General features: G+C 38.8%; 1 protein-coding gene across 4 annotated transcripts; it reads right to left on the minus strand.

Moving 5' to 3' along the window:
• Positions 1–1,459: 1,459 nt before the first annotated feature.
• On the minus strand, positions 1,460–20,643 carry LOC131792139 (papilin). Of its 4 annotated transcripts, none has more exons than XM_059109510.2 (20): positions 20,422–20,643; positions 20,194–20,300; positions 19,523–19,611; positions 14,139–14,257; positions 13,506–13,560; positions 12,684–12,786; positions 12,181–12,311; positions 11,387–11,504; positions 10,638–10,718; positions 9,343–9,506; positions 8,804–8,945; positions 8,409–8,535; positions 7,614–7,818; positions 6,813–6,986; positions 6,007–6,186; positions 5,327–5,509; positions 4,416–4,557; positions 3,719–4,129; positions 2,750–3,268; positions 1,460–2,178 (listed from the first exon to the last, which is right to left on the minus strand). In XM_059109510.2, the coding sequence occupies exons 3-20, from the start codon at positions 19,592–19,594 to the stop codon at positions 2,030–2,032; spliced, it is 3,075 nt and encodes a 1,024-aa protein (XP_058965493.2). In that variant the 5' UTR covers positions 19,595–19,611; positions 20,194–20,300; positions 20,422–20,643; the 3' UTR covers positions 1,460–2,029. The 4 variants fall into 4 exon arrangements, with proteins under 4 accessions (XP_058965493.2, XP_058965494.2, XP_058965495.2 ...); XM_059109511.2 differs by having other exon boundaries at positions 20,158–20,300; XM_059109512.2 differs by lacking the exons at positions 20,194–20,300; positions 20,422–20,643 and adding an exon at positions 19,719–19,950.
• Between the last annotated feature and the right edge of the window lie 291 nt (positions 20,644–20,934).

Raw genomic sequence — 20,934 nt, forward strand, 5'->3', positions numbered from 1 at the left:
AGATATTGAAGAAATGTAAAATGGTTTCCGTGTTTTCATAGCCTGATGTAAACACGCGGGAGGTTGGAAGAACACGAGATAAGCGTAGGAAACCACGACGCGAAGCGAAGTGGTTTCCAGCTTATCGACTTGGGAGGTTGGGAGAACACTCGATAAGCTGGAAACCACTTTGCTTCGCGTCGTGGTTTCCTACGCTTATCTCGTGTTCTTCCAACCTCCCGCGTGTTTACATCAGGTTATGTAAACACAGAAACCATTTTACATTTCTTTTATAAAATAACTAATGAAAGAGGAACGAAAACCGTGTTTACATACGCTCATGTAAAATGGTTTTATGGCCAATTAGAGCGCGCGTACTATTTGAATTATTTTATAATAAACGATCGGTGACAGCTAAGCTGTAATTCTAAGTTCATCACATTTTTTTATATCTGTACCAAGGACTTCATTTCATGACAGCATGAAGAGAGCCGGGGGAATTGTAGACACAAAAGCGCTATTTCAGTTGTATAAAGGACTGATAACACTATCGAACACTAAATCCAAGCATAAATCCCTATCCAGCGGACAAGAGTTAACAAACGTACTGCTCTATATTTCATCAAAGAATATTCGGAGTTTAAGCAGCCAATGAGCGCGCGCCTTCAACACCTTTTACTGTTTAAGTATATAATAAAATCCATGATCCGCAATCCGTTTAAAGAAGTACACATAAATCGACTCGCGAAGCGGTGTCTCAACTATCCTCGCTTTTTATGGGTATTCATCTTCACCCATCTCTACTATATACCATATGCATTATAAACTGAATACATTCTATAAACAGCTCTTAACCGTCAGTCGTAAAAGCCATCATCCATTATGACCGTCCTATCTGGGCCTTATTCTTTTACATACAGATTTCAATCATTAAAGTCTGTCCTGTACCTGGGTGAGTTATGCGCCATAAGTGTTTTCTTGAAATAACAAGGGTGGTAACCATTTTCCTTTATTTTTGTATCCTAAGCATTTGAACATTTCATGAATAAAATTATTATACTCAATAAAAAATACGTTAAAATGTAGTAGTACAGCTTTCTTCGGTATAAAAATGGAAGTATCTAACTGGCAAACCATGGACGGCTTATGTCATAGCATTTTAATTTATTTTCACAGACTTATTTGAGTCCACCTATTCCCAGTTAAAATGAGAAGTTTCTGTCTTGGTTATCGTGCATATTAATCTCGACAAGATATATATCTTTAATTCCATCTCTGTTCTTTTCCATTTCTCTCCTTTCTCAGAGACCATTTTCCAAAATCTCATGCAAGTTTTCAGTAGATGCCAGGTTTTCGCGGAAAATTCAAGCATAAGATGAATTCATTTAGTGTCCAAGAAAAATGCGACAGAGTATTAGAGCATTAAGAACGCTTAAATTAATGGCTTCTCGATAAAAAAAAGACACATAGATAGGTTCAATTCTGTTTGAGTTTTCGTATATTTAATGATATTTGATTTCCCCGAATACGAAACGAAACTGAAACACCAGACTTGACGAAATCAATTGTTTCCATCAGGCTAAGTATAAGCTTTCTCTTATAAATATTTCTTTACGAATTTTTGCCTGTGTCTGTAAGTAGCTTCTGATACGAAAAGATTGCATTTGTTGACACAGCTTATGATGGAAATTTTGGCTATAGAACTTCTAGACTATGAAACAATCTTGAATCAACTATTAGCAAAAGGTACGATTCGAATTCATACAAAAATTCAGCTGTCACTGTCTCTTGACAGTGAAGAAAAGATGGCATCGCAAAATCGTCACGACTGTTGTAGTTCGGAAGCTGTTACTTTCACCAGTAGAATTGACACCATAAAAGTTCGATATAGCTCTTCTTAAAATATGTTTTTGGTTTTGTAAAAAGCGCGAGTACTTTGCTAGTGTTCTGCTCTCTGCTGCTGTACATGTGATAAAGATATATTCCTTATAAGGACAACAGTCATCAACTGGAACACTCCTGAAATTGTTTTTCCATGGAGTTAGCCAATTCAGTAATCACAGGAGGGTAAAAGATCTTCACAAGTCTTGCAGCACGCTTTCTTGTAATAGGGAATGCAACAGTAATTTACTCTCCTGACAATCTGACAGTGGGCTATCGCTGGATTGTCTTCGCATTTGTAAGGAGGCTCTGTTGGTTCTGTGAGACCAAAAAAATAGTCATATCAAAGTGATATCTTAGCAAGTGTTCAAGATGAAACACATACCCTAGTCTCGTCATCCATGGCTGCATAATTGTCTCAGTAAAAATGGATCACCATAACAACAGCTGTCGTTATCTTTATGGTCATCGTTGTCGTGGTCGTTATCGTTATCGCTAACGGTATCAATGTCGTAATCGTTAGCGTTATCATTAACACTGTCATTGTCGTTATCGTCATCGTTATCATAATTGCTGTCGTCATTGTTCCAATCAAATTTGCCCGCTAGGATAACAGACACCCAGAGTAAACTACCTAGGAAAAGTCAAATCTCGTCGAGCTCTCATCACACGACTGAAAAAAAATTCTGATATGGATCTCAAAAAGAAAAAAGAAAGTAAAAAGCCGCAAGATTCCCTGTGTCGCTTTAATTTAAATCTTGCTCAATACCCTCGATCTCAGCTTTCCAAACCCACGTCCAAACATGCAGAACTTGGGAATTTTCGTGGGCATTTCCCAGTTAGCAACAAAGATTGATTAAAAAAATAACATCTCTGAGGCCATACGTACCTTCTCTCTTTACCACATACAAATACATTTGGTCGCTAGCTCCGCTGTAGTTATTGCGACCACTGCACTGATAATATCCGCTGTCAGAAGGCTGAACTTGCGAAATAACAACATCGGTTCTCGACACCCTCACCCTTCCCTGCTTGCTTATGAGAGAATTGTCCTTGTACCACTCCACTATGGGGCTTGGTACACCACCTGACTTGCACGTGATCTTAACATCTTCACCAGGACTCACGGTCTTATTTTTCGGTGATACAGAAATGGAGACTGGGACTATTACAGCTAACCGGGCTTCTACAGTGTGCATTGGACCGACCCAATTAGTTGCAAAGCAAGAGTAAACGTCATTATCTTTCTGTTTAATGTCAATGATCCTCAGGTCACCATTTTTAAGTATTTGTATCCTTTCTGAATCCAGACTGCTGACAGGAACGGCGCCTTTTCGCCAGCTGATGACGGGAGCTGGATAGCCTGTTGCTCGGCAACGGAACAAAACTTCGGTGCCAACGTAAGCCACTGAAAATGTAAAACGTACCGAGTCACTTGCCCGAAGATTTCACTGGAACAAATTTCTGTCTTGTAACCAAATCAAAGTAATCGAAACGGTGTTTCAGAAAAAACGAAAAATCTCACAAAAATTAAAATTTTGAACGCGTCCCAATTCGTTTTAAATGTGCATCTGAGCCGCATCATTTTGCCCCTTTTTTTTTCGACGCCTACTTGAAAATTGCTTGGAAATCTCCATGATATAACTTGCCCCCCAGCACCTTCCAAATAACAAAAGGAAGGCACTTTTATCGAAAGTTCAATGTTTTCTGAACGAACCATTTATCTAGTCAGGTATTGGAAATATGCAACGAGTAGATAAAGTTTTGAAAAAAGAAATACTCCTACAATTTATCTTTGTATGAAGAAAATTCCTAAAAATCTACACCTGATCCTTTTTTTATAATCCCGTCAACTTACTTGTATCCTTCGGAGGTTGGACGATCTGCGCTGCCTGCAACTTTCGAGCAGTTGTCGGAGGCACGGTCGTGGTTTCTGGTGTTGTTGATGGAGGCACAGTCGTGGTTTCTGGTGCTGTTGGCGGAGACACAGTCGTGGTTTCTGGTGTTGTTAACGGAGGCACGGTCGTTGTTTCTGGTGTTGTTGACGGAGGCACAGTCGTGCTTTCTGGTGTTGTTAACGGAGGCACAGTCGTTGTTTCTCGTGTTGGTAACGGTGGCTCAGTCGTTGTTTCTGGTGTTGTTAACGGAGGCACAGTCGTGGTTTCTGCAGCTGTGTTGATGACTTTAGTCATAGTATTTACTGTGGTAATTTTTTGTGTCGTTGGCTCGGTGGTAGTAATTATCTCTGTTGTTGTTACCGTAACAGGAACTGTGAATAGAATCATAAAGTCGCTGTTAGCGAATCCTTGTGCTTTTTCACAAGAGTTTATTAAAAAAGTTTTTAGTCTTACGTTTCCTTCAGCTTAAGTGCATAGTCTACGAAAAAGATTATGCTCTTAGCGACGTCGGCATAAGATCAAAGGTCACAAAGAGGCAGAAAGACGAATTGACTTCTAGAAAATAGTATGTTACCCTGAAAAAAAGAATTGCGCTCGTTCTGTTCCTGCGTAAGAAGCTCTCACTTTAAAGTTCGTTTAATACATTAACAAGCAAACCTTCGCACTCTTTCTCGACACATATCTCTTCCGACACAGGTTTATCTTCCGCTTTGCACCATTTTTCTTCGATGTCCTCCTTTGAGTCCGCGAAGCACTTAACACTTCTTTGTCTGACACCCTGGCCACAGGACTTGGAACACTATTTGTGTGAATTAAAACGCAAACTCAAAAAACTTAAATTCTGGTGCGCCAAAATAAAAACTCTTAGTGCGAGCAAAGACTGTTATCTACAGAACTTCAAGCTCTTTGTTCGCGCATTTATTTTGATACTGGACTGACTAGCACCGAGGGTATTTTAGTGTTATCAACTGAGTTGATAACCTAAATTGGCCACCGTAAAGAGTTTAAAAGCTGACATTTTGAGCGTCAGCCCTTCGTCTGTGCACTCGGCCTCGGCGGGGCAATTAGCGATTCTTGTCTATCGCTTCCCGGTAAAGAAAGCTGAGTAACATGCGATCTGATCAGTTTCAACGAGTCCTTACCAGGGGTACCGCCCCTTAAACAACTAAGTTGACCTTTATCTTATCTTAAAACTAATTAAGCACAACTTAAAACCAAACAGTTTCAGTGTGTTGGTCTTCGTTGCCACTCCGATTGCCACACGACCAATAACAATAGAATCCACTAAATATGGATTTCATTCATGTACATCGAGTAGCGCAAACGAAAAGACAGAGTAGAAATATAACCACGAAAGTAATTGTAATTTTCGTCGAATGGTTGTTTACAGCCAAGAATCTATGTAGCTTATAAAACTTTGGATCTATTTCCAGCGAATTTGAGTTCTAAAACTCTTTTGTCAAACAGTTTTAGGTTCTGCAGAGGCTTAAGCAGTAATGCTTTCCTGAAACCCTTTTGATGTTTATTGTTTTAAGTTGAATTTTGAAACATCGAGATTGACCTCTTACCGGTTCCCAAGGGTAGATATACCAGCCCGCCTGGCAGGGTCGGACAGAACACTTTTGTATCTTTGACATCTCTTGTTCTCTTTTACACTGATCACTCGGCATGATGCGAAGGGTTTTCGCTCCTTCTCGTTTGGCACACAAAACATTTCTCATTTGCATCCCCAAACCACATGTAGCTGTACACTAGAAAAAGTCACAGAAAAAGAAGATACTAGTTATACTGTCTAAGTTGTCTAAAGTACAGGGTGTGCAGATGGGATCCGTGAACCACTTATTATGGCCGTTTTGCTCTCACAAAGAAGTTAATACGATTGTTATGGAAATGATACTCTAAATATTATCCGTACATAAATACGTTAAACTGACTGAGGATATGGAATTCATTTTTAACTCTGACAAACTCATTCTTTGCTTAAATACCTGTTTTATTATCTTTTTCTATACAAATTTAAAATCAAACTGTCTTGAATGAAACATCACGCGGTAAAATAAAATTCGGTTAGATTAGAAAGATATGGTATTTGTTCGAGCGTTGATCCGATACGAAGTTGATACGAAGTCTTCGTGTAAATTGAATAAGCGACTTTTATTTTAAGTTATCACACTGGAAAAGGGTCTATCTAAGGTCTGTTTCAATACGGAAAGACTTTATCCACTAAAACGTGTTTCATGGTGCTCACCCTACTCCACTGGGAAGCGTGCCACATGGCGGGGCACGGGGTTTTGCTTAAGCATTCCTTCTTGCTGATTGGTCGAGACGAAATGTCACAAAGTTCATCCGGGTACTTTTCCTCGTTGTTGGCGATGCCCACGCAATAAACCATTCTGGTGCTCATTCCCTTTCCACATTTTGGATAACACTAACGATTTATAAACAAACAAGTAATTATATATTATTAGTAAGAAAGACCGTTAAGGAAGGTGTCACTCGTTAATTTGCCACAAGCGTGGTACAAACCAAAAAATTGTCCTTTAAAGGAATCTAGCACCAGATCTTCGCAATATGGAAAGCACGCGTCACACACGAGCCTTGTATGTGGGCGAGTTCACCAAGTAAAACTCTATGATGGTGCATCGACCATAAAATCAGCAAACTCCCTGATTTGTTCTTTTTCTCACTTTCGTGAGAAATGAAAGATACCTTTCTACGTTATTGCAACTATGTAGTACATGTTTATTTACTGCTTTAAGAGTATCTCGATCTCTTTGATACTCCACAAAGAATTATCCAAAAACTTCTTTTACTCTTTTTCTTTAATTCGATGAGAAAGGACCAAAGCTTGATTGGAGTATGTAGAGAAAATAATGTCTGTTACTAACTTTTATATATCTCTTTTGAAACACTTAAATAAATCTGAGTTGAAAATTAACCAATATCCTCGACCAAATGTATCATGAGATTGTAACTCATATGTTTTATATCATGTCCATTTCACTCACCTAATTAGGACTTTTCACACAAAGAAGGAAAAATCTACAATCCTACCTCGCTCCAGTTCGACGCAAGCCAGGTTACAGTGCAAGGACCTGGGTTACACTTCTCGGTTTCTTTCGGCTTCGAAGCGAGGTCACAGCTTTCTTGGGGTAAAATAGCACCCGTTTCAAAGGCCTCACACGTAACATTTCGGTATTTATTGCCCATCCCACAAGAGGCAGAACACTGCAGGATAGAATTAAGCAACGATCGATGAGTTCGTGTAGTGCATCGGTTATCTTATTTAAAAAGAAAAAGAAGAAGAGCATTTCGAGAATATTTGCCCAGGTGAAAATAGAGACGCGCAGGCTCCGATTGGTTAAGGATTGCGTCATATCTCGCCATAATCACCCTGCGTGGGGTGATTGTTTAAGGGCGTTTGGGATCAAACTGGTTGCAATTGGCTTCTTATAAGGCATTTAAAGCCTGTTCAAAACTTTGCTCAAAGTCAACACAATCATTACACATTATCGCGCTATATACAGCTTCTGCGCCTGTCAAGTGCAGTCTAGAAAAAGAGCATGCGATCTACGAGCCAGACTCCCTCTCTCAGTTTTGTGATTGGTGAGAAGGTGGAAGCAAAGGAATGAATAAAATCTACGTTTTTGGAAATTCAAATTGAAAGAATTATTCGCCTCAGGAAGATTAAAAAATTCTTGAACAGTCCCCTCAACCTTGCGCATGGACAATCTATCAATATTCAGTTCTCCTGGGACAGTAATAGGTTCTGCCTCAGAAGCGATTTTGCCCTTAGACAAACGAAATCATTTTAAAAATCTTTTTTTTTCACGATAAACAACTACAAGTACATACCGATGACCATTGACCCATAGACCACTCAGGACAGTTTTTCTCCATATGGCATGCGCGCATAGTGATCGGTTTTGGATCTGAACACTGGTCATCTGAGATAATGGCAGTCTCCCCTCCTTCTACCGCGCGCTGACAGTGTACCCGTCTGACCTGTTTGCCTTGACCGCATGTAGTAGAGCATGCACTCCAGGCACTTACGAACCAACTACAAATGTAAAATGGACCAATACGAGGAAAGGTAAGTCAGAAAGAAATTAAAAGCAAGCTCAAGAACACTGAAGCGAATAATAACCGATTGCTTAAGGCATAAAACGGCCTTAAATATTGGAATGGGTGCGAAAAAGAAAAAGAAAAATCCCCAAAAAGGAAACAGGCCGGCCAACGGTACGAGTCTTTTAAACAAGGGTGCTCTTATTTGAGGTACACCCTAGGCCACAATGGAGAATGAGACACTGCTGACTGTCAGACACTCGAAAAAAACCATAGGAACAGTAATATTTATAAATGTACACCGAGGCCCAAACGCAATCAACACGAAGTCTCCTGCACAATCGATCGTACAACCGCACACACGCTCCCCGGGACAGATAACCGAAGTCTCGCGTAGCATAACTTCCAGATGTCACTCAAACGCAACAGTAACGAAAGTAATTTCCAACCATAAAAATGGTACTAAGCGTGACATGAAAACCTCGTAAGGAACGAGGCGGGCACCATAGTGGGTATATGTATAAAAGAAACGCTAATTTTTTTAGCCCCAACCAGGAATCCGGTATCCTTTTGTTATGGTCTTACCTTGAGGGACAAGGTTGAGTATTACATCTTTTTTTGTGGGATGGTTTCTGATCTTCAGCACAGTCTGAGTCAGAAACTTCCTCTCCGTTGTCATCACGGACACAAAATACTCGTCTCTTTCGCTCCCCTAAATAAAAATCGAGAAAACAAACCAACAAATTGAAAGTTCATCTTTATAAGAGGCCTACAGAGCTTCTTCTCGCAAAATTTTAATTAGTATTAAGCGATGACGTTGCTCCAGTTGTTTGAATCTCGATGTAGGCGAAGAGACATGTTTTTTAGCCTAGAGAATTGATCTATGATTGCAACCGTTCGGGTTTTGCATCCTAAAAACTCTTCCAATTGTATTCAACCACATATTTTTCAGTCCATGATTTTAACATTCACGCTCTTACCTCCTGCGCACGTTTTGCTGCATTTATCAAACTCGCCAGTTCTCCAGGAAAATTGAGATGGCTTCGGGTCTATTACCACTGAGTTTGGAACAGAATATTCGTATGAAATTCCTGGGTTTTTTTCTCCTTCCATAAAAAGAACCTGTTAGAACATCTACTATTAGTTGGAAAAGTATTCACAGTGTTTTTCAAAAAGTTAAACATTCAGAAGAAGAACCACATGTGCTCAGTAGAAAGCAATTTTAAATTGGGAGGATTGGTTTTGCTTTGTTATACTTTGTTATTGGTCGAAAAAAACCTGCTCCACACCCTCTCGTCAATCATTTACAAACCTGAAATTGATCACGAATTGGTCACGTGGGTTTCGTACACGTGAAACGCAGTAATATATCCTTACGATTAATTCGCTTCCTCCAACCCAATGGCTTAGCTGATACAATTCTTCGCCGGTAATGCCTGCGAGCAAGCTCTCGTGCGGAATGAGGTCTTTCTCTCTCATTGATGCATTAATAAAACAAACGTGGTTCTGGTTCACTTACCTCCACCTGTACAGGAACTGTTGTAGGTCCCAAAGCGAATATCCTCTCTTGTCCAAACCTGGTTCGCTCGTAAGTAAACACGGTGCCCGCAACTTTGTACTTGGCGGGATTTTTGATGAGATAGCCTCCGTTAAAGAAGTAATTTCTGAATACGTCAGAGAGAGCTGGAGAAAAAACAATAGAGAAAGAGCAAGTAAATGTGTATTCTACGTGATACATTGTAACTTATGCGACGATAATAAGCTTGACGTTTCGTTCTGATACAGAGACAGCCATATATCAGCTGTAACGATAAGTGGTTTTGTTATGGCGGATTGCTAAAACATTGACCGCGAATGTTGTTAACTCTTTACGACCAAACATCAGTGTGTATGTTCTCATTCTGTTCGTCATCAAGAGATTACAAACTGTCTATAACCTCTTGCCTTCACACGTTTCCTAAGGCGCTGACGAGGAGAACTTGTTTTAAAATCAAGAGCTTCTTTAGTTGGTGATCACTAGCTTTATTCTTGTGGCCTCAATGAGTAATTCAAGGGTGGTATCATATGGAAAATGAAATGCAAGTCACTCCTTGGGGTTAAACAGTTAAGGACCGAACGTTTGATCAGAAGTTATGGGCGTCTGATCTGTGATTCAACATCCCTCGTGGACCTACATATTTTGCTTTGTTACATATCTTACACAGGAATATGCTATAAAAATCCACAATAAAGTAAAACTTTAAAATGTTTGCTCAAGATAGGTGTTTGGTCGGTCTCGCTCCCAGTGTCTGCTTTATAGAAATGTTCTCTGAATACAGGTTCTCTAAACACGAAATATGTGAAGAAAAAAATCGAATATTTTATTTTTTCAGCTTGTTGTAAGACATATCTTCGACCTTGGGCCGACATATAACATGTCTTGCTGTAAATAACTTAGCTGACGCAGCAAGTGCCCCATAAAATCGGAATTGACCTGCAGTCTATAGAAGAAAAAAATTAAATATTTGATTTTTTCAGCTTGTTGTAAGGCACCTGTCTGACCTTGAGCCGACATATAACATGCCTTGCAGTACAAAACTTAGCTGACGCAGTAAGTGCCCCATGAAATCAGAATTGACCCGCACTCAGTATAAAAGTTAGGTGCGTATGACTTCTCGCTCTACATGTTTAAGCCAGAACACGCATATTAGCGGGTGATATGTTAGAATAGTTGACGATGAAACGTAGAAGGTGTTGTTTAACTTCACAAGTTGACAAAGTGTGACGTAGAAAAGGAAAGGCTCTAACATCTCGAAACTAGAAAGCTTGTAATACCTAAGAAATGCGTCGAGGGTGCCATTTCCTGAATATCAATATTGGTAGCACTGGCAGGAATCGTCAGAATTTCTTTATATCCTGAAAAACAATTTAACAAAACAGATAAATACAAGTGGGAAATTAAAGCACTCACTTAGAGGCTTCTCGTGTGGAAAACTAATCCCTATTCTAATAAACACCCCTACGGAGAAAGTACCCTCATTCCAACAAGCGCCCCTATTTCAATAAGCGCCGCTGTTCTGTTTCGGTAATAGCACTGTTAGAGTACATGTACATTGAGATCATCCTACTTTAATTGGTCACTAAAAGCCTCACGACAAAAAAGTGGTCTTCGTCTCAGTCTCTCAATTATTTATGTCGCCGTGAATGCACGGTTCTTTGATACGAAAGTTTCCGTCTTAAAATTTTGCGATGGTTGCTTGGCTAATCGTTCTAGCAAAGAAGGATCCAGGGGGCAACAAATGCGCTAACCAGTCTTTTTGAACCTCAGTGAAATAAACATCAAAGCTTTGCTTCAAATACTTCTTTTTCTCAAAAAAAGAAATAAGCTCCCTGTCCCTGTTTCGAATATGCACCCTCCCCTGAGGTATCTAAAGTAATTAGGCGCCCAGGCACTAAATCGAATCATTACGGCACTAAAATTGACTTCTCTTCTGGGGCAGATTCGTTCATAAAACTCGTCTGATTACGGAATATTCGTCTACCGCCAGCCAGATTATACATGACTCAGAAATTTATAGACTCACCATCGCCTTCTTCCTTGTTCACCCCCTTCTGTGTTTTGCAATTCTGTCCTTTACCATTACACACTCGACATTTATCTTCTTTCGCATTGGAATTCAAAATGAGATCGCAACCAAGTTTCTACGAAAAAATAAATCATGTCTGACAGGTCAGCTTAAGCCAGGCATGTAGAATTGTCCTTACTGCACTTGCGCAACAAAACGTAAAACAAACATGCACAGTCGGCTCTAAGCGCGATGAACGCAAGTGGCAAAGTGGCTTCGTTTTAATCTTGATTTTCTAAGACAATTGAACATCCGCAGAAAAAAAATCCCCGTCAAGAGTAGGAAATAAAACCAAAAGCAGTTCAATCCAGGAGTTATTTAGACACCTAATTATAACATTTCCTTCTGATAACATGCAAACCTATGTCTGTCTATCATTTTTAAAAACTTGTTACATGTTTGTGCAGCTACTCGAGATTTCCACATGCTCATCGAGCGGGAAAAGTCGATCCATTCTCGGTCCCTGGGCTGGTATATCAGAGTGAAGCGTTATTGAGCGACACACTTGAATTCCGCAGTGATCTCTACTCTTACAAGTATAATTGGGTGGCATCGAATTTTCCCAGCAAAATTCTGATGGTTACACTTGAACCCTTCGATGGACTTGCATCACTTCTCGAGGAGAGCTGCTGTTCTCCTTGTCACTCAAACAGGAATAAGCTTTGGTTCAATGGCTTCCGGGGTCGTGCGCCGCTGACTTACAGATCCAAAATGTAGACAGACCATTGCAAACTTATTACCCATTAACATACCTCACATCTTCCATCCACACAAATATCATACGTGTCAATATTGCACGTTGTTCCATCCACCACTTTGTCTGCCCAGCGCATGAAGAAGTACTCTCCTTTCGGCATACAATTTAATACGCATTTTCCGTTTACTAGACAGTAAACAAAAATAAATTACTCTTACGTTTAAAAATCAAATGAAAATTGGAAATAATAGGTATGGAACACCGACACTTTTCCAAGATTTTCTCTCTCTTTGGGAATTTAAAATAAGTTCAGATAATCCAAGGGAAGGGAACTGAAAACTTTTTTGAGCAGAACTAAACCGTACCAAAACTGTTATCAAAATCCTGAGAGATATTTTTATAAATGTGTTTATTCGGGTTAAAGATTATGGCTTTTCTGAAAAACGCCCGTCTGCAGCACTTTGAACCGGCAATGGCCTAATTTATATTTTGTTTACTGTAATAATTAGAAAGATTTGATTACAGAAGCAAAATTTTCTTCCTTGTTTGAAATCATACCTGGTATATATGGAACCCATTTAAATCTTTGCCCATCCACTATCCGATTGTTGAAGGCTTCGCATTGCTCGAGACGGAAATCCCTGGATCCTTCTGGACAATCCTAATAAATAGAGGAAAATAAGAGGTGCTGGAAATTTGAAATATTACGGTGCTTGTACTCAACAAGGTATACTTAACGCATTTTATCATTAACACATCTATTTTATGTACATAAAACAGGCTTTTTCTATTCCAGAAGAAAAATGTTTCTTCAAGCGTTAAAGCTGTTGACTGTCATTAATAAATCTTTGAAGAACAAACTGAAAGTATCATAGAAACATAAAACAAAATCCTTTTTGAGAATAGTGCTAAATGTGAATCTCGACACTGGCTTCTCTTCAATCTTTCATCCCAAATGTTTTACTTCAGAAAGTTGGAAAGTTTGATCAGTTTTAATAGTGCCTTTGCCTTCATTATCTACTTAACCCATTAACTCCCGTGAGTGACCAAGACAGAATATCTCCTTACTATATCAATACAATATCAACCAGTAAGTGTTGAGAATAAAGAAAAATATCAATTTGGGGATAAGTAGTTGATCTAATACTAAATTCTCGGAACTAAAATTGTAAAAATTGTATGGTTAACAGTAAGGAGAATTGCAAGTTTGATCTGGGAGTTAAAGGGTTGATCTAAGATAAGACTGGTCAACAACTGAACTAATGATAACTTGTTAATAACGTGAAGATAAAGTAAATTTAGACTGGCATCAAGAGAATGTCAGTTGGTATTCTCTTAGTGGCATCGATTGAGAGGAAAGGTATGGAAATAACCTATTACCTGGATGTTACATGTTCTATAAATGCGGTTACCTCCTCTGCAAAAGTCATCTGGTCTGAGAAAACAAAAACAAGATAATCAAAAAAGTAAAACTTTTCGACTGCAATATTAAATCTTCAACACAATTTTTGTTTAAATTTTGAAAGTTTTGGGAGTGTGGTGGTGAAAGTATCATTGTTGTAAATTCTGGCACTGTTTTGGTCCAGATTTTTTACCCTAACTAGGCCAGGTTCCATAAATTATTTCGGGTGAAAAACAAAATCCTTGTAGTGCAACTTCTAACTCAAAAGGAATGAATGGGTACAAGTAAATTGGATGGAAAAGAGGAAAGCTTACTAGTTCGACGAGCAATCTTCTTTTTCAGGAATAAAAAAACTGCATTTTTGAGTTATCAGTACCATGGCATGAACGTAAGTTAAAGTATCCGTATATAGCTCCGATCAGACGTAGAGATCCTAATTCGTCTACCTCTCCACAGATCCACAGTTCATATAATTTTAGCTTTTTATCTGGCAAGAGCGTAACTATTTCTTTTGAATAATATATCCAGTGGATCACCCGAACGTAATGGGATGTTTGATCAAATGAGAAAACAAAGACACAAACAAACAGACAAACATTTGACTTGGTAACCTTTCCTTCTCCTGGCACTCTCGTTCTTGATAAGAAACTCCTACTCCGCAAGTTCGGGAGCAAGGTTTCCACTCGCTCCAAGGCCCCCACTTTGACGATGATCCATCGTCACCTTGAGCCTACATACATTTGAAAAGAAAACGATTGAGAGGTACACAAGTTGGAATCATGCGATTTATGCGTAGTTACGAGAGATGTTCACCTATCAGATCACGCGGTCATTTGGCTGAGTTCGTCAGAATAATGATCTATAATCATTAGACTAGGGAGAAAAATAACGTGGAATGTTCTAATAAAATTATAGACAATGAACCACTTTATTTGTCTAGAAAAATTTTTCCCCTTTTTTGGCTCTGTCTCAGCAGCCTGACATTTACTGTAAACTGGTCGATAATGACCTGGGTACCAGCCGTCTGATTTACTAGTTGACTGGAAACGTGAAGCAGTGCTTGAGAACCCTTTAGAAAGCACGCTTACGTTGGAGACAGATGGCTGGAAAACCCTAAGTTAACTGAAACCTTCTGGTATAACTATCTGTGACTTCAAGGGAGACAAATCCGTTAATGAGAGGTTCTAGCACATCGGAGATAAATCTTTCCCGCGAATTAGAATTGGATAACAAATTAATAGCAATTGCTGTTGGTAGATGTCACATCCTTCTCTACTTTAATATTGCATGATGCAACACGATTTTTTTGGCTCTGGCCAAATGCTTCTCTTGGCCAACTGCCATTGTATATTTATTTCAGCTCATCTGATTCGCAATCATTCTATGCAGACGACACCGTTAACAGTAATTTTCTTGCAAAAGTCAATCACGAATGACCGTTCTAAAGTGCAAACACGATTGTACTAAGATATGGCCGGTGGATGGACACTTCAAATGATAAGCTCCTAACACTGAGTTCTAATTATTTGAGATGATCTAAATCCGTTGTAATGGGGAGCAAAACCAACCACAAACGCTCTTGTTCAACTTTTACGTGATTCTACCCGTTAAATTCAGGCTCACCGCAAAGGAATCTAAAGCACGAAAATTTGAAATACTTTCGTTAATTAGAACCGTACCGACCATACCCAATCGAAGAGCTCTTTAAAGTCATTTGCACTAAAAGATTGTCAGAATTGTCTCGTCTGGAACGGGGGAGGTAAACCTTGAGAGTGCTATTTCGTTCAGACTTGCCGAATTATCACTATACTCTGTGGCAAAGTCATAAAAGTCTTTCAGCAGTGCCCTCTTAGGCGCTAATTGAATTAAAAGGTTGTTTCGTATAGTTTACCGGTGGGAGGGAAATTTCAAGGAGATAAAAGGCAAGATAGTTTTACTAAAAAGGAGTCTAGACATTTCATCTCATGCCATTTACTAATTCCTCTGTCTCAACATTTTGTGTCTCTAATCATTACTTTCATGCCTACCGAAATACTGACGCGAAAACAGATTCCACGCGAGTATAGAATTTTCCACCCGCCAGATTAACCGTAATCTAATGACGGATTAAACCATAACTCTTCTCATGTTTGATTCGTAATCCCATAATCTCTTTGCGATTATTTTGTTAGCCTAATTGCCTGACAATTCAAAAACGAACCTGCAGGTTTTAGATACTGAGGAATAATCCGTCCAGAAGTTTTGATGTCACCCACGGAGTATAAAATACATTAATTCTGATTCAACATCGTTCGGACATGCTAGCTTTCAATGGGTTTGTGTACAGTGTTGTCTGCCACGGTTTTACGGTAATGAAATGTATGAATGCTACACTTGAATCTCAGCAACAGATTAGGCGTTGACCAACTTAGTAGATGACCTTATGAATATAGATACAACACAAAGTGCCCCTTTTCTAGAACCTTACCGACATTGCCTCCTTTCCGCAAACATAATCTTGAAATAATCAAACAATTGCCTATTAAATTAACCTAATTAACTGTTTTCGTCATCGACATCGACTCCGATGAAAAGATAGCTGATTAGGTATTCCCCACCTTTTTTTCCAGTCAGTAAACCGCTTGTCGAAAATAAGCCGTCCCTTTCAAACATGTATGAAAATACCGAAATCTGCCCGAAACACCAGGCGGGATCACGCAAAATCCCATAAAGTACGTCCTAAGCGTGCGCGCGGAGCGCACAAAATTCGTGATCGATTCAAGGATGGTTTTTAGGTGTTTTATAAAAAGGTTTTGTTATCGCAATGAATCTAAAGACAACGATAAGCTAACAATAGATAAGAAAAGTCTTTGCTTATCAGGACATGCGAATATTCTCTTAATTTGAGTGACTGAAGTCATAAATAAACATTTCCTTCAATTCTATGTCATCAACTCGTTGTTGATATTTGGGAGAATCAATAAACGCTTGTCATTACTTGTACTCGCGTATGCGTTGAGATTATGGAAAGATTATAATTGATAAGATACATTGCGGAAGAAAAATTTCTCTCACCACACTAAATGAGCAGCAAAAGATATTCTTCAGCAAAAAGCAAACATGTTATGTTGAATTGAACAATCTGGTGCGCTGACACAAATTATCCTATTAACTCTAAACGAAGAAAAATCAGAGCTTCATGATATCGCTAAGCCAAGGTTTCGAAGGTTATCTATTACTTCACGGAGGTTATCATGTGGCTAATTTAAAAGGCATATACAAGCATATAGCTCTTAAGTACATGCCAAGGTTTTTTTAGTACAAGGAGGTTGCGTCGCTCTTTTAAACTAAGTACAACAAATGAACAATTTATTGACGAAACACGGAGACGTCGAGAACTTATTTTGACTTAGTTTTACAACAAAGATTGGATTATAAGGAGTATATGGGAAGGAAATTACCTCTAAAATGATATAATTGCTGAAAAGTTGTCTCGCGTGTCACTTTTGATAGTCAAACTTGCCTGCGAACAAATATCCGTAATGGATTAAGATGAAAAAAACTATTTGTGGGGTGCGTCAATCGACCTTTCATCTTTCGCAATTGTTATTATTACTGTTATTAATTCCAAACAGTATAAGCTTACGGACAAAGCAAATCAAACAACGTACGGTAATGTACCACAGAATTATTAAAGTTATCAAATTGTAGGAATCAATAGGGCCAAAAGATATTTAAGTGTATTTAGAACAACCTGGAAAATGAGCGAAGTTTTAATTTTCTCGTCTTCCCAGTTTGTTAAATTGTCGTTCGAGATCATAGAACCTGGCCATTTGCTTTACGAAGGTTTTTTCCGGAATTTTTGGATACTTGATATGTTAGCTTTTATCTCCGGAAACAGAAAGCTGTGGTGTCTTAAAAAAGTATAAGCCTAAAAACAAAGCAAATCAAACAATGTACGATAAAGTAGCAGAGAATTAAAAAAGCTAACAAATTGTAGGAATCGATAGGGCTAAAAGATATTTAAGCGCATTTAGAACAACGTGGAAAATAAGCGAAGATTTAATTTTCTCGTCCTCTTGGTTTGTTTGATTGCCGTTCGAGATCATAGAACGTGGCCATTTGCTTTATGAATGTTATTTTTACTGACTTTTTCGATACTTGATATGTTAGCGTATATCTCAGGAAACACAATGCTGTGGTGTCTCCAAGAAAGCTGCCTCTAATTCCTCTTTAACCATTTTAAACAGGTTTACAAAGAAAGAATGCATTGAATTGTTAGCGGAGGCTCAAAAGGAGCCTTTCGTTTAACCAGATTCTTTATTTGATGCCTCTACGTCCGGAAAATGTCGAATAGCTAAATAAGTTTTATCTTCGGCTTTAAAAGAAACTATCTCATAGTTTTTCGTGTGGAGAAATTTCCTCTGAATTTTCCAAAATCGTCGCGATGACAAAAATCTTCTCTATCTCCAGGCATTTAATTTTTATCTCCTTAATGTTCATCTCACATGTCCTATATAGCAGAGGATGTATAATTCAATACTTCGTCGTAGTTAAAGCAGTTCTCTGTAACGCATGACTGATTGACCCAAAGCATACCAACTTCTGAACACTTCTTAAAATTCATCGATGGGGAAAACTGCTCATTTCCAACGACCGAATTAAATTCTTTCACAAGGTGCAACCTTTGCGTGATTCCTATTGAGTATCAGCCACTTCAGGGTTTAAAATCCCCTTTTCATCCCTACCTGTCGAGATTTGCTTTCAAGTTTAGGGTGAAAAATCCTCTTTGGGTTTTTTTAATTACCCAATAAAGATAAATTTAAGGCGTGCGTAGCTTTGTTGATGTAATGATATAGGGAGAACACTTGTGTTGTTGTCTGACAATACTTATTTTTAACTTTCCTTAGACATGAACACAAGGTATCCCGTTGTGAAGAATTTAAAAATTTCGAGGTTTCAAAGGGTGAAAAGTATAAATAAGGAAACGTTTGTGACAATTATGGAAAAGGTAACTAACGAAGGTCGCAAACTCATGGCATTTTGGCAATTTGACATTTTCCTCTTGACAGTTATACAATTAGCGCTCTCGGCGAAACTGTTTAGGAATGAAAGACAACCCGGCGATGTGCTTCTAATAACCACAGGACATGGGTCGATAGACAATCCCTAACTTGAATTTTAATACTGCGGTTATTGACTGCGTTTTCGAAACGAAGCCCTGGAATGCAACATGGGAAAGACTTCAACATTGTTCGCCCTTCGAGAATATTGTAACACCTGTAACACTTCAATCACGCGAGGTGCAGTTTTCCAGATTTAAAGTTGAAATAGATATCTTTTAAACACCGCGAAAACATCTTCTCACGGAGCTTTAGGAGAACAACAGTTTGGTCAATTTTACAGGATATGTTCGGGCCTAGAATAGCATCATTAGAGAATTTTGAGCGCGCCCTCAATGAATTTGACAGGGTGTTGTAATCATTGGCAATTTTTTCGTACAAAGGTCATGATTCAACCCAAAGGTAATCAGTTCCACACGTAAAAAAAAAAACAAAAAAAGAACAACATCGGGGAGTATCTCTGCGTCTCGCCTATTTTGGATAAATTAAACTTTTTAAGAACTAGATGTCTAAACCATTCACAATTATAATTGGAACGGCGGCGTTTCGTTGCAATTCAAGCGTCAATTTTCATGGCAAACAGTATAATTCCTGTTTACGTCCGGCTTCCCTTTTGAAAACTTCTTATACCAATATTTTTGTTTTCCACCCCCCAAGTGGGGCATTAGAGGAGTAAGTCAACAAAATACCAGTGGGAAAAATCCCTTGTTTTGTCGCCTGACACCCCCTCGTCGTTCTGAGAAAAACGACAATCTGGCCAACATTAACCCTTAGTTTGACTATATACGGGAGCTCGAGGACAAAATTAAATCAGACAGTGTAAGTTACGGTTAAATCTGCGGGGAATACATGACTATACAACATTACTACGGAGAAACTGTGATATTTCTCACCTCTGAACCGGTTGGCGCCAAAAGCCAACACAAGCCGGCAGAAAATGACAATAACCAGTGCTGGACCTTCATGATGACGTTCACTGAAACTGGACAACACAAACTCATTCGATCGTGAGAATCTAAATGTTGTATAGTCGAGTAAACTGATGAAAGATAGTTTAATTCACACGTAATAATCTAAACAGAAATTTACCAATAATTATCATTCACCACTCATAAGAAGTTCACGCGGCAGATCAGTTCGTTCTTTTGGCTAATAACCTAAATAAATGTGACGTGATCCTCAATTTTGAAATCAACCCTTGTTATGCAATTAAAAACTGTGCACCTCTCGGTCAGAACGTTTGTGCCGCACTGCTTCTCTGTTCAACTTCTAAATAACCAACGCAAACTGTATGCAAATCCTTAAACTCATATCTCGTCCCGAAGCATTAGAGGATAACTTTCAGCTATTGCGATGACACGTGCTACAGCGCGATTTGGGACTTCCGATCGCGCAAAATAAGCTGAGGAAATTGAAAGCTTAGAGCAGAAATTTACTGATCTAATCAGTAACGAAAATAAATGTTTCTCATGTTTAGCGACAAATGAGGTAAATCATCCAATTGCGCACTTCTGAAGGCAGAAATTACCTTCAAGACGAGTGAAGAACACAACTTTTTCCTTACCAGCTCGTAATTTACGTTTAGTTGACCAAGGAAATCAACAGAGTAATTCTGGAACGAGGAGTCGGCTGTCCTAAACTCGTGAGTCGCTCAGTTGAATTTTTTAGGTCCTTTAAAATAAACGCATATTACCTGGTTTAAGCATTTGAGAGAACTGAGAGTAAGAGTGAAAAATTTGTACAGAAAGGGATTTTATGTCATAACAGAAAACACAAAGGCTATCTCACACACCTTTTCCGGAGCATTGAACCGTTTCAAGAGCTTCTCTGACCCTCACAGCCACATTTATGTGTGTCTGACTAATGCCTCCAGAAGTTTTGAAACCGAAGATGGGTGTTACGATTCACGATATTCAAAATATGTTCATCATATTTGATTCGATCATTGAAAGGTTCTTTCATGTCTCGATTATCTCAATTAATGTGTAACGTCAACATGTTGACATACAAGACTGTCGTGTCCTTTCTCTGTGTTTGGATAAAACCACAAACATCCAAGGCTTGTAGTCTCATGTTATTGCGAGGGACGGAAATTATTACGGTCTACTTAATCTGTTACTATTTTTTCCCGCTGCCTTTCCTAAATTAAAATTCCCGAAGACTTTTTCACGAGTTTTTTTCTCCCGCGTTACAGATTTTCCACTTCAAGCCGCGGTAGTATTATCGATTATCATTCTCTTTCATTTTTGTTCGAGAGCTTCCAGGGTTCTCCCGTCTCCTGTCTCCTGCCATAAATACACAATCT

The sequence above is a fragment of the Pocillopora verrucosa genome, chromosome 7 (genome assembly GCF_036669915.1).
Source record: "Pocillopora verrucosa isolate sample1 chromosome 7, ASM3666991v2, whole genome shotgun sequence".
Classification (NCBI taxonomy): Eukaryota; Metazoa; Cnidaria; class Anthozoa; order Scleractinia; family Pocilloporidae; genus Pocillopora; species Pocillopora verrucosa.